This window comes from Accipiter gentilis, chromosome 14 (assembly GCF_929443795.1).
Source record: "Accipiter gentilis chromosome 14, bAccGen1.1, whole genome shotgun sequence".
Taxonomy (NCBI): Eukaryota; Metazoa; Chordata; class Aves; order Accipitriformes; family Accipitridae; genus Astur; species Astur gentilis.
In genome coordinates this window covers 382749-398896 of record NC_064893.1, presented here as the reverse complement: position 1 = coordinate 398896, position 16148 = coordinate 382749, and the positions used below count along the sequence as shown (strand labels likewise).

Here is a 16148-nt window from a genome sequence, read left to right as displayed (position 1 = left end):
CTGAATCCGGGTTTCTTGTGGGGTTTTTCTGCCCTGTTCACACTGCCAGACACAGTATAGGTAAGTTTTTGTTTAAACTGGACAGCACTACACAGGAAAGGCAGGGCTGGGCAGCATCACAGCTATAGGAAAGGCTGGGGAGCATATGCCTTATTTTGACAAATAAAAAGGAAATAGGTTAAGGTGTTCTCTTGTTTCTGAAAATGGTATTTCATTTAATCTTTGTCATTAACAGATTCTTGATTAGATACCTCTTAAAATACAACACTAACTTATTGCAGTATTGGACACTTGGACGTGGAGGAAAAATGTGCTTAAAGGCATCATGGGTCCTGGTCAACATTTTTCAAGTGTTAGATAATGCAGCTGTGGTTTACTTTAAACATTCCTCCACAGTGTTGGAAACTATGATGCCAGAACACTTTGTTTTTATGCAAAACAGAAATCAACACTGGCTGTGACTAGGAAAGGAAATGCTACCCAGTCGTGTTCCTTGCCTTCTGTTGCATTGCTTCAAGGCCATGTTGTGGAGCAGTTTATACATTTGGTTTAAAGACATTACTGAGTTTTAGTCATAGCCAAATACAACTTCTGTTTTTTTACTTGTAGTGGGATTGATATGTACAGAGAGCTGAGTCAAAGCATTTAACTGGTTTTTCAAGACTAAACCTATCAAGATAGATATTTAACTAATGACTTTTCCCCCTCTGTTATGGAATTACTTCCACAAGTCAAAATGTTTCTTCTGGGCTTACCAGTCATACTGTCTGACCTCACTGCTTTCAACAGTAATGATTAAGTGATACTGGAACTTACACAATACTGGCTTCTAGACACTTGCAGTTTTAGTTCCTTAGCAACTGAAGAAGACCAGAGTCTGGCTTAACCTTTTTTTTTTTTTTTTTTTTTTTTTTTTTTTTAAAATTAAGATTATACTGGTTTGTGGCAGTTATGCTTCAAAATTTGACCTAGTAGAACAACAAAAGGATGGCTGTAGCTAAGGAGATAAACTAGTATGGAAGGTATGTTTGATAATGATGCAAGATGCTAGTATTCTTTGCTGGTACAAGTGTGGTTCAGCTCTCAGAAGAGGTACAAGTTAGTTTAGCTGAGTAATTCTAGGATGCAGGTGGAGAACAAGGTAACCTATGTGGTGTGCGGGGTCCTGAGGAACCAAGGAAGGTGATACAATGCCTGCCCCTTCTTCTTTGTAATTTTGTTTTTTCTAAATATCTGCCTTAATGACTCCAACTTTTCATTTCATTTTAAATGCAGAACATTGGCAGAAACCTTGAAGTCACGTTAGATTTAAGAAAGCTCAGGTAAGTGGTAGGCAACTTTATGCCCTGGCTGGCCAAGATTCCTCTAGTTAGGTTATTTTTCTTTTACGTAGCTTTAAAAATGCTATAAACGGTGACAGGGTTCACTTATTCTGCTCTGTTAAAGAGAACACTGTCAGCTAAGGCAGAAAACAACTGACAGAACTGTAAAGCTACCTAAAGATGGGAAGGCAGCTTTTTATTTCCTTTTTTAAAACAAAGCTGAGTTAGTGCCAAGCCACAGACTGACCAGCAGCATCTGTTCTGCTGCCTTTCAGATGTTCTTCCAAATGTTAGATCACTTACTTCTTACCCATGGTGAGGGGGCAGGATGCATATTTACTTGGAAGAAGCAAGATACTACAAATCATGCATCACATAATCACCCCTTCTCCTTGTGGGTAAGCAACTTGAAACAGCTTGAGCTTCTGCAGATGCTGCAAGGATTCACTGCAACGTGTGTTTGGGAAAGATGGTTGCTGTTCTTTATTACAGCCACCCTAATTTCATCACAGCAGAGGCCCTAGGTTTGTCTTAATAAATTGAAGCTGGAAGGATGTTAAGTAGCTGCTGTGGCTTCATTACAGCAACTTCATGAGGTCAGCAGATTTGCATTACAGAATTCGAATGACTTAATTTATCACTAGGACTATAAGCAGCATGTTACCAAGTTAATCACAACAAAACTGACACAACACCCTTAACACAAAACTTGAATTAACTTTATTTTCCCCTACCATCAACAACTGGTCTGAATTGAGCTTTAAAGCAACAAAATAAAATCAAATCTCCAAACGACAGGGGGCCAGAAATCCAGATTTAATTACCTTTGTGAAAATGTTGCAGCTGTAGTATTGGTCTGTATAAACCACCAGAGTCAAAAATGAGTTCATAAATCAAAAAAATATTCTACACCTTGGGAAAGAAGTCAGCAGTAACATTCTCACAGAACACTAAATTTACATTTTCTTCATGAAAGGTACATACTATTCTGCATTTTACATCAAATTATTGATGCAAGTTTTGTTTCTATAAAAAGTTACAACCTGTGGCAGGAAAACAAACTGCAAAACCCTTTAATTTCAATTAAATTTTCAAGTCTGTATAAAGTTTTCCTATAGCTGGAAAGTGAACACGTTCAGTCTCCATTTATATTTTAGTGCATTTAATCTGACAGTTTTCACCACTTTAAAAAAAAAAACCACAAGAAAACCAAACCCAGTATAAAAGACAGACAAAGCAAATAGCACTATAGCAGGATTTTCTTCAACTGATTTAAGCACTCTAAATAAAAATGCAGAGAAACAGATTTCCAGAAAAACTTATACTCTCACAAGAAAGGCAGTGAGGGGGTAGAGGTTTGCATATCCTCTACCTCTGATAGCCACAGAAAAGGGGGTTTGTATACCTGTCAGTCCACCCCCCCCCAATAAAACAGGCTATACTTGTTTTACCAATGTAAACATTTACCTAAAATAGTTTCTGTTCTGAAGCACCAGCCACTACCTGGTGCTCAGGTGTATGTTACTATAGCATTCATTACTGTCATTTCAGATTTTTCAGGAGGATACAAATTTAGCCCTTTTATCTATGGTGTGCAAGATTTGCCTTGTCTACCTTATGAAACGACAGCATAAGGCAGCAACACTGCAATCCCCTGTTAAACAAAAGCAGCTCGCCCATCTAAACTAGCATCCAATTAATCTGCCCTGTCATCTCTTGTGAAAACTGCAGCTTTGCTTCTTGCACTCCAGGTCAAAACCAGCAAGAGTAAAAGGACATTGAAAGAAACCATTGAAAAATAATCATGGGAGTAACTTATTTTGAAAGTTTAATTTCAGAGAGCTCTGCTTCCTTTAATTGTTGAAAACAAGTAATTTTTAGATTTCACCATTCCAGTTTACATAATGCTGCTATTCAGCTGAACAGTGTTTTCCAAAAAAGATTGACAAGTATGCATGTGCCAAGGACCAAATTACAGGGTTCTTTGGTGCAGTCAGTCCAAATTCTCAACAGATTTGAAGGATAATATGTACCAATAAAAAAAAAAATGCTGCTAGACTTGGATAGCAGCTCTGTCTTGCTTCACATTACAAATCTAAAACAGCTGTTCTCAATAAGCCAATATTTTTAATCAGACATTGCCTGAAAATTTTGTACAATAATCTGGACCAATGATGGTTCTGTACCCTCATGTTGCTGTGAAACATGACTTGAGCTAAAGGCAAACACTGGTTATCTCAAGGACAACTGCTTCGTATTAGCAATCAAAAACAGTGTATTTAAACTGTCTTCCTGTTGGGTCTCTTGCCTTTCTTTAAAATTAGTTTATTCTTAATGTAGCCACGCTTCCTTTTGGAGGTCTAAAAAGAAAAACAGAATAAAATGTATTAGTTAATGATTTAGTCTTGACCGCGGTTTAATGATGTGCATTTCAATGCCTGATCTTTAGATTGATTTTAAAGAGCTTAAATGGTAAACCCTCAACTAGGTATTAGCCAGTTATTATTTTTAAAGTTGGGGTTGTTAATTCATGCCCAACATTTGCTTTTGCACAAGATGTACTTTTGCAAGCCCCATCCACCAGATCTGTAGAATTGTTTTCAAAGCTTGTGCTGAGGCAGAATTAATAATTCACCAACATGATAAAGCTCTAATATGCCCAAAGAGCAGAAGTGGTGTAGAGTGTTCGTTTTATTTGGAGGTACCTTCTTGCATCTTTTGCACTATTTGATTCTTTTAGAAGTTAGAAAAATGACTGAAATATTTGCTCAAAGCAACATTTTTCAAAGGTAAGAGAAAAACCGAATAATCACATTTTAGTCTTTAGTCCTCTGCTATTGGTCTGTAGGCTAGTTAGTGTTTCTGCTCATGTGTCTTTATCAGCATATTTTAGATTTAATTTTTTTAAGGTAGTAATGGGGGAAACATTAATGTTAGTCAAAATTGTATACATAGGGTTAGTTTGTGGCAGGTAGAACTGTACATTCAACACACCTGCCACAACAAATTAGACAGTAGGCCGCTCCCACACTTGCTGCACTTAGCTGTGCTTACCAGCAGGCTCTATTGTATCAATTAAGTAGAACTTTTCTCTTTTTAATAGTAACAATGTTATCATTATAAAGTGAGATAGATACAAACTAATATGTAATACTCTGACATGTTGTACCTCTGAGCTTGAGCAATGTCATTCCTACCATGGAAGAGTGATAGGAGATGGACTGAATTTCCAGTAAGGAAGCAACTGCTGAAAACCTGTGGGTACTAAGGAGCCCTCAGAATGCATTCTAAGAAATCCTACTTTAGACATCACTCCTTGCTCTTTGCTGGTTCTCTGATTTCTTGATGGGAAGTAGAGCATGTTTGTACTGCAAGAGTTGGTGATGGATCAGAATTTGCATTGACTTTTATCCTGTCTTTAGACAGACAACTGACACATCCACAGCTTAAGTGGGGTCAATGCATCTATCAGTTATAAATATAGCCTTGCTTGTCACTTAAGATTAAAAGTTACACTAAGTGAATGATAGTCACAGTAAAGGTTATAATTTCCTTTCCAGATACGTCTAGCTTCAGTGGCAACTCCCAAATAACCTTATTTTATGAATTTCCATCAAATCACAAAAAGAAGCATCTTTACCTTCTAGCAGTCTTTACTTGTATTTCCATGACACAGTGTAAATTTACCACCTATACTAATTTAGTTTGTTACACATTTGTTTCTGACAGGATTCTGGAATTCCTTTTGCAACATATATTTGAATATATAGAAAACAGATGTTGTGAAGGAGAGGGCTGCTAAGAGTCTCCCCAACTCCCCTGGTAACATACCTTTCTTAATAGGCTGAAGTAGCACACCACAACTAACACTTTTAAAACTGTCAAGATGACTTCAAACAGTAAGCAGCCAGACACTAAAGTTCCGTCAACAAAAGTTTCATATTTAATTTATTTCATACAAAATTGCCATTTTTAAACTTCTAGGCATCACTACTTTCAAACAAGGTCAGAAAGCAACTTCCACATTATTTACTTAGTGAGCCATAGTTACTGAAACATGAACTGATGTACTTCAGAGATTATACTTCCAGTTATATGAAGACTTAAGAGTTGTAACAGCCAGTGATACACTCTGTTTCCAGTTAGCATTCTGCCTAAAAAAAAAATAAAAATCTAGCCTTGTGTCTTCACATGCTTTTAAATTAAGCAGACAGTAAATTAACAATTATTACCAGCAGGCAGGTCTGATATTGGACACTAACATTAACAGTATCCATAACATTCTAGCTAGTGGAAATACATAATTCACCAGCTATGTGATTCACTGTTAAAAATAAACTGCCATCTCCTGACCCCTTTTAGTTACTTCACTGGAAACCCACCTTCTTTGACAAATACTTCTGTTTCGGTACAATGTTGGTTACTCTAGGTTTATGATCCAACGTCTCTCTGTTGTCTAGTTGTTTCACCTTGTATATTCTAACAAGCCAGTGCTCTGAGGTAAAGGCTTCCTCCAGATGTTTAAATTTAATGTCTTTGTTGCCTATCTCAGCATTGCGTGTACGATCGAATCCTGGGGGTGTCCGAAAATCCAGCTATAAAAATTAAAGTTGCATATTAGTTTAAGACAAAAATCCAAACCACCCATCACTGCAAACTGTGGTACTTTGTACCACACAGCAATGCTTTCAGCTGGTCTAGTCAAAGGACAACACTTCTCTTGCATTGGTTATTACTACACAGAAAACACTCTCAGTTCCTTTCTACAGTTGAAGAGACAAATTCATTCTTACTCCTACAGATGTCTTGGAGATGGCACTTAATGTCTCAACAGAAATATCATGTCTGCATTCAGAGATGAAACTACTCAAGTAAAAGCCTGAGGTGCAGCAGCCTGTGGTGGCTTTTCAGCATAGCTGCTCCCTTGTGCTCTCTCTTCTATAGTGCAGTAATTTGCACTTTCACAGTTTTCCATACAAGTCAGAAATAGTTCATGTTTATCAGTTAAATTTGACGCCCCCGTGTTACAAGTAAGATCCACTGGCCTCAGTTTTAGCCGAATAAAGCATTCTTGTGCTAACACATCAGAACGAAGGGCCTTTGGCCAGCGAGGGTGAAACAGGAAAGAAAAAAGCAAACAAGGTAGACTTAGCTACACACATGTGCTTGATGATCCCAAAGAGGAGTGACAGCTCTCTCTGAGAATTATGCCCTTATTATATAAGTGTAGTGTTGTTTAATACACTGATGTGACTTGGATAGAAATCAGGTAGTTTCTGACAGATACTAAATAGTCAAATTAACAGTTCCACTTCTGTGTTGCTATTACAAAAAACAAATCTAAAGCTCTCCACAACAGAACAGTTAATGCTTTAGCAAGCACACTGCATAGTGGAATTAAGATGCTCATCTGTGACAATGTGAAGGACAGCAGAAAGCCAAGTACAAGTGTGGGTTAGCAGCAGAAATGCTTTTTTCTAAGAGTTACATAAGTAGACCATGCCTAGATGTGTTTTAATTTGTAAAGCTGACTCTTACCTCCAATTCTGCTACTACAAGCAACACTCAGTCTAAAAGATGGAAAATACATCAAAATAACATTTGTTTTCTCACATTTCAATTAAGATTCAGTAGAAGTTGTAGCACTAACCTGCATCTCTCCAAATCTGTAATAGGACATTTTATACATGAGGCAGTTCAGCAAAGTTGGAGAACCTGCCTTGTCTACCCGGAACTCTCCCTGAGGGGTAAAGTAATCACTTTCCTTTAAAAAGAAGATGCAAAGAGTCAGTATAAATTAAACCCCTATTTAAGGTAATTTCTCATTCTCTTCTCCACAAAAAAACTTCACAAAGAATATAAGCTGACTTTTACAGTTTAAAAGCTCATTTCAGCTAGTCTTAAAATAGAAAACGATGGTGCTTATTAAAGGTAAAATAGTTACAAACTACCTGCTTGCAACTCAGACCCCAACCAATCTTCCTAAATCCATATTATTGTGCTGGTACAATTTTTGTCACTTCACAGTCAGCAGTTACTGGAAAACTGATCTCAAAATCTAAAAGTTAGTTGGGCATCTATCAAAATTATTCTTCAGAAAGGTGAAAAGCACTGTATTGTTAATATACAAGGTCTGCAATGTTACCATAAACTTCATCTGTGCACAGTGTTTCAACAAAAAATTTCTGCCATTTTCACCTCCAGTACAAAATGAAACTACACGCATGGGCTACTCCCTTAAGCCTGTGCTCAATATCTAGAAGGTTTTGTTAGGCTTAAGAAAATATTGCTACAAACTTCTATAATCTCTGAGATGTTTGAGTAACTTACTTAAACTCTACATGTCAATATAAACACTTTAACTTGTCTCCTACTATAACAGTTTGAAGAAATTTGTAATGCCAACTATTTAAACAGTCTGAACACTCCTACTTTTAAGTGTGATGGTACACAGTGAGACACACAAGAATTACAAAAGATATCCTATACTTTTAGTATCATGCAAAAAAAGTGAAAAGCTTTTGAGGTTACTGACCTTTCAAAACCATAAATACTGAAAGAAACTGGGCTACAGGCCTCTGCACTCCTACTGTTCTAGGAAAACAACCCATAACATGGTTTTCAAATAAAATTGCAGTAAGTAATAGAGATTTCCCGCCACTGTAATGAGCATTGCCAGAAAAGCAATAATATGAATAAAGGTTTAAAAAAAAACCCAAAACCAACAAAAAAACAACAACGAAAAAAACCAGGAAAGAGATGAACATCCAGAAATACAGTATTCAGCTGTTGCAGTTTTCCTGTGTACGTTTCCACTTACCCGAATATCTTTGGGATGTTCCCCCTCTGCTATTCTCACCATCCACAAGAACTTATTAATATCATCACCAGAGTAGCCAATCACACCACCAAAAATAATCAAAACATAATCCACATCCAGGCTTCTCATGATCTCGTATGCTGCCGACTCATTTGATGACATTGCCTTTCCCACCTGTATCAGAGCAAAAATACCTTAATTACCTGCATAGCTGCCTATTGAACAGATCCGCAGATCAATACTTGACAGATGAAAACCTAAGTATACATATTTGCCAACCAAAGCCCGCATTTTAATTCTAGATAAAGAAAACCCATGTGAATATTTAGAAACTCAAAAGCCCAACCTAAACTGAAATATTTTCTCCTCTCTAAGAGGAGTGTTGCCTGTTGAAACAAGTGTTTTGAGTATAAAATGTAGGAATAAGGGTTTTCCTTTTGTGGCACCTATGGATTTTTCCAGTCATGGCCATATTGCCAAAAACTTAGTGTTGCAGAAAATACCTAATTACAAATTATTTTCAAAGCTTTAGATACAGCCCAAAGTGAATAAATTATTTGAAATGTTAGTAATTGCTTGGTTTTTTTCTCCTTGAGCTCTGTCCTTCACAGCCATGCTGCATTGTATTCAGTAGCATACAGGCACCCTCAGCATTGAATTCCCAGTAAATTTATGCAGAAAAAATGTGAGAATAGAGACATCCTTGAGTTAAAAGTGTAATATAGTTTTGGCCTTGAAAAAGTCTTTAAAGCTGTATCCAGAACCTCTTCCATACTGGTCACTTCCCACACTTAAAGAATTCACTTAGGTCAGTAACTGGCATTCAGTTCAGTAGTTTCGTTTGCTATTGAAGCTCTTGTACTTAAGGCATAATAACGCATTGCTGTAGTAAAAGGGAGTTACTACAATATAAATAACATTGCATCCAAGTTGATAGGATTCAGTTACTAATGTAATTTGAAAACGCTAAGTTTAGGCTGCAATCTGTCAAAGAGAGAGAACCTCAGCTTCATGGCCATTATCCTAATTGATGTGTAGTTATCTGGCAGATTTCCATTTCTGTGCAGGAGGAAGTCATCTGGACATGCCTCCGGGGCATGCCTCATTTAGAGCACAAGTTCAGGTATTTGCTGAAACACACATTTATTGCTTGGGTCCCCCTTTATGGAGTATTCATTCTGAAATGGAACCTGACAGCACCAGCAGTCATACTAGAGAATCTTTATTAAAATCATAATTGCTAATTGCTGTAATGTGTATGGTTACTGTGCTTGTGCAATACAGAGGACTTCCACAGTCTCTCTGTTCACATGATGCACCTTGTCCTGCAGGGATCTGTTGGTTTAGATGCAGTATCTGCACTGCTACCTCTTGTAGAACAGTGAGGCACATAAAGCTATCAGAGTTGAATGTCCATGAAAACACACTAACACTGTCAGGTCAATAACCAAAAGAAGGGAAAAGTGCCTTAGAGTACGTGGGAAGGCTTGTTGACTGATATTAACACCAACAATACAATTTCCCAAGCTTGCTTTCAGCTGATGTGAGTTCTCCACCCCTGAAAAAAGCACATACATGTGATCCCTCCCTCCCCACCACACAGTTTTTCAGGACTTTGTAGGCTCAAAGTACAGCTTAATTTGTTGATTTTGAACACTGCTTGTCTGCAGATCTGGCCCAACTGCTGTACTAGCTACTGACAGAAGGCAAGAAACTATCCTAATACATTCCTCAAGCCCTTCCCCCGTTCTCCACGTGTAGCATGACATAGGTCTTCTGGGAAGAAACAGCTGCTGAGTGATGACTGATGTCATCACTGAGTGATGAGTAGTCATTATACAGCACCTGGAAAGACTGCAACCCAGGTACAATACAGAGCATTCATTTGTTTCTGAAAAAAGTTTTAAGTTGCCCAGGGTGGTGCCCCTGTAACCACAGGCAATGCTAACACCTGCTTTTAAGCACACGCACAAAGCTTAAACTTACTCTTCAGAAGTGAAAGGAATTAAACGTACAGATGTTTTGTCTAACTGCAAATTTGAGAAGACAGAATTGCATCAGATCTGCGACACTTCCATTGCTATTCATAAACTTTCTATAACTTCCACGATGCCTGAGAATTTGTTGTTTCACGTGATCAGTTTTCACATGCCATTCAAAGACACTGCTGAACTGAAATGATCCCTATTTGTATAGTGCCAATAAAGTAAATGGTACCAAGTAGGCTGTCATAGCACTAATCCCAAGGGGAATGGTTACATTAGATTTTGTCTATCCTCCCACAAAGAAAAGAAACTGAAGTGCAAGTGAAGTTTTGGAAGCTCCAAGTAAACAAATCGGAAACTCCAAAAGTAAAATTGATCCCTTCCAGCTCCCCGACTCTTGATACTTGCGTTCTAATAAATGCAAAGAATATGTTCTTTCCACCTCTGTGTTTCCCACTCTATGGACTTTTTCCTTCGTATCATACTATCAACAGACATTTACAATTTCATGCTTGACTGCAACATAAACATTTTGGTGTTTCTGCTCCATAGGAAACTGCCACCCTTACCAGGGCTATGTGGCTGTTGTTCCAAGTATTGTTATCAACCAAGGTTGTCCGGTTAGCCATTCCTGCTATCTGATAACCGTAATCCCACCATGACATCACTCTGGCGTGCTCATCTGTGTTTTGTCTCAGCCAGTAGTAGGCTTCTCTGAAGTCATCTAGAATATTCCGAGTGCTGGAAAACAGAGTTCATTTTATTCACATTAGAAGAAATACTACCAAGAAATTAACTGCACCATGATAAATCTGGGCTCACAAATAACAGTTTTCTTATGCTTTCAGCTCCCTTTGAGGGATTCAGTCACCAGCAGTCATAAGTTTGAACCCACTGACAGCTGAACAGCCGGAAGCTGAACTGCTTTTGAAGGTGCGACTAAATGCATTTCTAGTCAAATATCTATTCCTAAACAAGTTTTCCCAATTGACTCAAAAGCTTTCTTTTTTTTTTTAACCATCACCTTTATTGGCTTTAGACAGGATTATTATTATGTATTTACATTAACTATTTCAGAAAATGTTGTATCTTTTTGAAAATTAGAGTATATTAAGGATTGTTTATTCAGGTGACAATTCTGCCTTAATTTAATAAGAAGTAATTAAAAGAAAGTAAAGCAAATTGCTAGTGCAAAGGAAGTAGAAAGGCTTTTGCCCTTTAATTATTTTAAGGCCTGTAGACCTTACTTACCCATCATGGTTATAGGAAGCGAGAACAACGCTGGGGCTAGAGTATGCATTGCTAGTTACCCAGGTACAGTGAACAGCAAACATCATCAACAACATCAGCATCAGCATAGTAACAATGTTTTTAATATTGGGACCCAGTCCTTCTTCTGTTTTTTCCTGTTCAGATACATGTTTTCTCACTTTGCCTGCCTAAACAAACACAAATATATCTGTTATGGCAACTTTTATCACCCTTGACAATAGAACCCCTGCCTTTTTCTTCACCACATGCACCCTATAAATGCTACGGGATACTACAAAGCTAGACCAAGTGGGGCATAAATTAACTAAGTATGCACAAGAATGCTTTGACAATCCAGCAACTTATAAAACATGGATGATTCCTTGAAATTTTTTTTTCTTCTGAAAGAGGCTATTACATGAGGGTGAATGCATGACTTCCTTGGTTTGGCACATATGATGATGCCCTTGTATAAGGCAGGGTAGAAAAAAGAAAGACACAGGTATTTACTGTGAGAAAAAGGGGGAAACCCAAGGTTCATGCACTGTCAGGGTCAGTATAACAAAACCTAAAGATAAAAAAAATTAGTACCTAACAGCATTTTCTTCATGATGAAGAGAGTATGCAAGTTTATGAATAAAAATACTTTTTCATAAAATATATTATTCTTAAATTTTACCATGTCTTAGAGGAAATACAAGAGGGAAACATTCAGCGACACAGAACTGCTATATAACTAGTTAAGAAGAGCGAGCAACTGTCTGCTATTGCTCCTACAAAAAGCTGGGTCAACACTGTACACTTCTTTAGGTTAAAGGCTCATCACCAATCAAGCTAGAAGGAACCACTTCTACACTGACACTGATTTTTTTTTCAGGACATCAGTTACACCTTATTGGAGAACATCAATACTGGTTCTAAATTTAAATGCTAGTGATTCAGACCTCTGGTGGCATTTAAAATATTCGGGGGGGGGGGGGGGGGGGGGGGGAAGGGTGCTGTTTTCTGACCTGTATCTTTTGCTCCCCCTACTCACCTTATCATACAGGTTGCCAGGGTTCCTTTTGTCATCCTCATCACTGCTGTCCTCTATTGGTGGATTTTCCCTCTTCATATCATCACCCAAATAACGCTCAAAGACATTGGAGAAAGCAATTGCAGACAGCATACAGACCACTGGAGTCAAAGTGAGCATCAGCCGAACCATCACACCAGCAAAGTAAACAGCGCTGATTGCATACAGAGCAACTGCAAAGAAACAAATCTACTGATGACATTTAGAAAATAACACTCACTCTGACTGCACACATACATGCTCTGCATAAAACTACTTCTGGAAGTGGGTTGAGCATCTGTGTGTATAAAGACTTGAGTATGCATTGTATTTCATTGCTTTTTAATTTATAGAGATACAGTTCAATTAACATTTATCCCTTTTAAGCCTCAAACCCTTCCTGAAGTTTATCTTGACAACTGTTAAGAATAACACAACCCCATTTTTATATGCATTAATAATGTGTCAGAAGATACATTATTAGTGAAATCTAATATCACACACCAAAAATACTACTGGAATAATGGGTAGCTTCATTTGATTAAAAAGGTCAAACAGCCCTAGACCAAACAAGTTACTGAAACTGAAAAAGCAAAAGGAAGTGTTAGAATTTCATGTAAATATTGAATTTTAATTTAAGTTAGAGATATCTGTGGACAAATTGGGGGCTTGTCTACATTATAATTCCATACAAATGATATGATATTGTGAGCCCTATTCTGAAGCAAGTTTTCCTTAACAGTATTATCTCCACTCCCCAATGCTCCCCCCCCACGCCCACTTCTCCCCCCAAAAAAAAGCAAAAAACCAAACCAAGATTTTCAGAATAGCAAGGCATATTCAGAAAACTTTTCTTAGAAGGAACAAAACACCCAAACAATCCTGTATACTCTGGTTAGGAACATCTATTCTTTAAGTAATAGTGTTTATTCCTCGTCTGTTGCAGTTTAACAATACAATTCTATGAAAGATTTGCCACAGAAATCATGAAGGGACACTGGTTTATGAGATTACATTACATAAATATTTTCTACTCTGTAGCAAAGTAGTATGGCTCTCCATTCTCACTCACAGGTCTCCACACCGACTTAAATGGATGATGCAGCAGTAGGAGGCTGAAAGCGAATTGCCCAGCACGGGACAAGGACTTATTGTGAGCCACAGAGCACAGAATAACCCAGAGTCACTGGATTTAACACAGTAAATGTTCCACTGCCCACATAGCTCTTAGGTAATCCTAAGAGGCAGCTATATTAGTCTGGAGCTTCCTATCCCTGTAAAAGCCCAAGACTCGAGTGATCTTCACTGCTCCATATAGGCTACAACTTCATATTACACCCCTACAATCCTCATTCATAATCTTAGAAGTCTGCTTTCACAGCACAGCTTCGTACAAATAAACGATTTGTTGTCACTGACACAGGGAGACCCCACACCTCCGCTTAGGCTTGTGTCTTATCTAGCATTTGTTCCACAGCAAGTGGTTCAGTTCACCAAACAGCAGAAAATCTGGAAAGAAAAGGCATTTTGAATCATCATCTGTGATGGGATGAGTGCCAGACACCCAGGGAAGGGTCTGTTGCCTTGCAGACTGTGTAGGGTAGGGACCTTCTGAGCTGTTCATCTGGCTGAACTGTACTGTGGGACTGCACCCCAATGTGTGGTTTGCAAGATCAGCATGTGGCAGACCATGCAGCTCCAGCCACAGAACAGAATCATACCGACAAATATTTTAATACCACCTCTTAGGATGACACTCCATCACCATTTCACCTGTCTCTGCATTTTTAGAATAGGTTTTAAATACTGCTGGGTGCAGGCAACTTTGAATAATCATCTTTAAACACATCGCTTTTAAACCTTTTTTAGAACAACTATATACCAGCTTTGAGCAAACAAAACCAAAATAGAACCAAGTTGAAGGCAAGGTTTTTCAAAACAATTTTAAAATATTTTCTCTTACCAAAGACTCTTTCATCATTGATGTTTTTGATACAGAACCACAGCCCTGCTGGGAAAGTACACACGAGAATATGGAGATCAAAAAAGAAGGAAACCCATGTTGTAGGCTGATGCTCAGACACAGAGGCAATGATCGGGATGTGAATTTTCGCATACCTTTTTTAAAAAAAATTCAGTTCAAATTATTTTGAAAAGATAAAATTATTAAAACTTGTAAACATTAGGAATTCTGAAATTCATTTCAAAGGAAGCATTTCAATTTAAAATGGCAAGTGCTCCATTCAGCAGAAATCTGATGAAACTTCTATACCAAAACAGTCCCCAGGTCTTACTGTATTTAGGAAGTATTTGGTGTATAGAGTTATTTAAAACACCAATATAAAGGATTATTGTCATACTAATTAAAGGAATGAAAATTACGGATGTTTTGTTTTATTATGGCTAGATATGAAGCCATATTCACCAAAATGAAAACATACAGCTATGGAAGCCCCACCACTACATTCTGAAGAGATAATCATCCATGCCAGTAAGTCTCCTAGGTTTTCAACACTGTATTTTGAAAACTCTCCTCTACATAGAATACCTTCATTTTCTCAGTACAGAAAGTTACAGTATTAAATACCGGACCAGTCACTGGTGTCCCCATGTTCTTTTAGATGCTGAAAAAATTAGGCCTTGTCTACACTTGGAAATATATGTCAACTAAACAACGTCAAACACTCAGTGCAGACAAGGACAAAACTGTGTTCTATATTAAAGATAGCTATACATACGGACCTAATCTGAGGTGCTATATGACCAAACGGTGAGGTATCAAACATATGTCCTTTTCTTCACCGAGATCTAGTTCTCATTAAAAACTGGATTGTCTCCTTTAACACAACATGATTTTCTAATGTAGACAAGCCCTCAAAAGTTTAATGCTTTGTGTATATATATACCACTTCATCTATAGGCAAAGAACAACACCTGTATGTTCTTCAGACAACTCTGAGGCTTCTCTACTGACATCTACATTTATTACAGAGTTGGTGCAGAATCCTGTATGAGTTGGACTTTGGTGCCTGAAAAAAACTGAACTGAAAAAGTTTAAAGTTCTCCTATCCCTGCTTTTAATCTAAAAAAAAAAAAAAATATAAAATCTACCAATTCAATTTCACCTTAAATACAATTATCTTAGAAAAATATCTTCAGTTTCATTCTTATTCTCCTGGCTGGCTAAAGAATCCAACACTGGATTTTTAAAGGTTAACCAAAACAAAAGCTTAACTAACATGGGTTTTTACCTGTGAAAACACACACAAATAAACCAGAATTGTTCAGAGTAAACATCTGTATACAAAACCAGATGCATGAACATAATAAACAGGAAACATGCAAGATCATATGTGCAACATCTTGGTTACTTTGTGTAATGCTGCGCAATGAAAATAATCTAACTTTAAGGCTCTTAGTATGTTTTTCTATATGAAATTGTAGTGCTTCTCAGCATAAATAACCAAAAGCTGTACCAACACTTGAAGACACACTTAAAAATTACTATTACATATTCAAAGATTTCCAAAGAAGCAAGAAATTTAATAGACAAATTAGTGAAATGGTTGCAAATATCATGAAACAGTTACTACAGATGCTCTCTTTACATAACTGATTAAAACCCACTATATTATCCTTGACTGAAATACTAAATGGATTTGAGGATGAGGAGAGCAAAAGATTTAAGTTTTCAGTAGAATGCTATTGATATCTAA

At 37.4% G+C, this 16148-nt stretch overlaps 1 protein-coding gene across 2 annotated transcripts in view; it reads right to left on the bottom strand.

Moving 5' to 3' along the window:
* Nucleotides 1–2019: 2019 nt before the first annotated feature.
* STT3B (STT3 oligosaccharyltransferase complex catalytic subunit B) overlaps nt 2020–16148 on the bottom strand; it is a 52037-nt gene continuing 37908 nt past the window's right edge. The window contains exons 9-16 of one of the 2 annotated variants that reach the window (XM_049816937.1): nt 14396–14550; nt 12415–12626; nt 11379–11566; nt 10697–10868; nt 8143–8316; nt 6973–7086; nt 5705–5917; nt 2020–3682 (exon numbers count right to left, since the gene is read on the bottom strand). In XM_049816937.1, the coding sequence (XP_049672894.1) occupies nt 3602–3682; nt 5705–5917; nt 6973–7086; nt 8143–8316; nt 10697–10868; nt 11379–11566; nt 12415–12626; nt 14396–14550 (1309 nt within the window). In that variant the 3' untranslated portion in view covers nt 2020–3601. The remainder of the gene's footprint in view (nt 3683–5704; nt 5918–6972; nt 7087–8142; nt 8317–10696; nt 10869–11378; nt 11567–12414; nt 12627–14395; nt 14551–16148) is intronic. The other variant, XM_049816938.1, reaches the window with a different exon arrangement.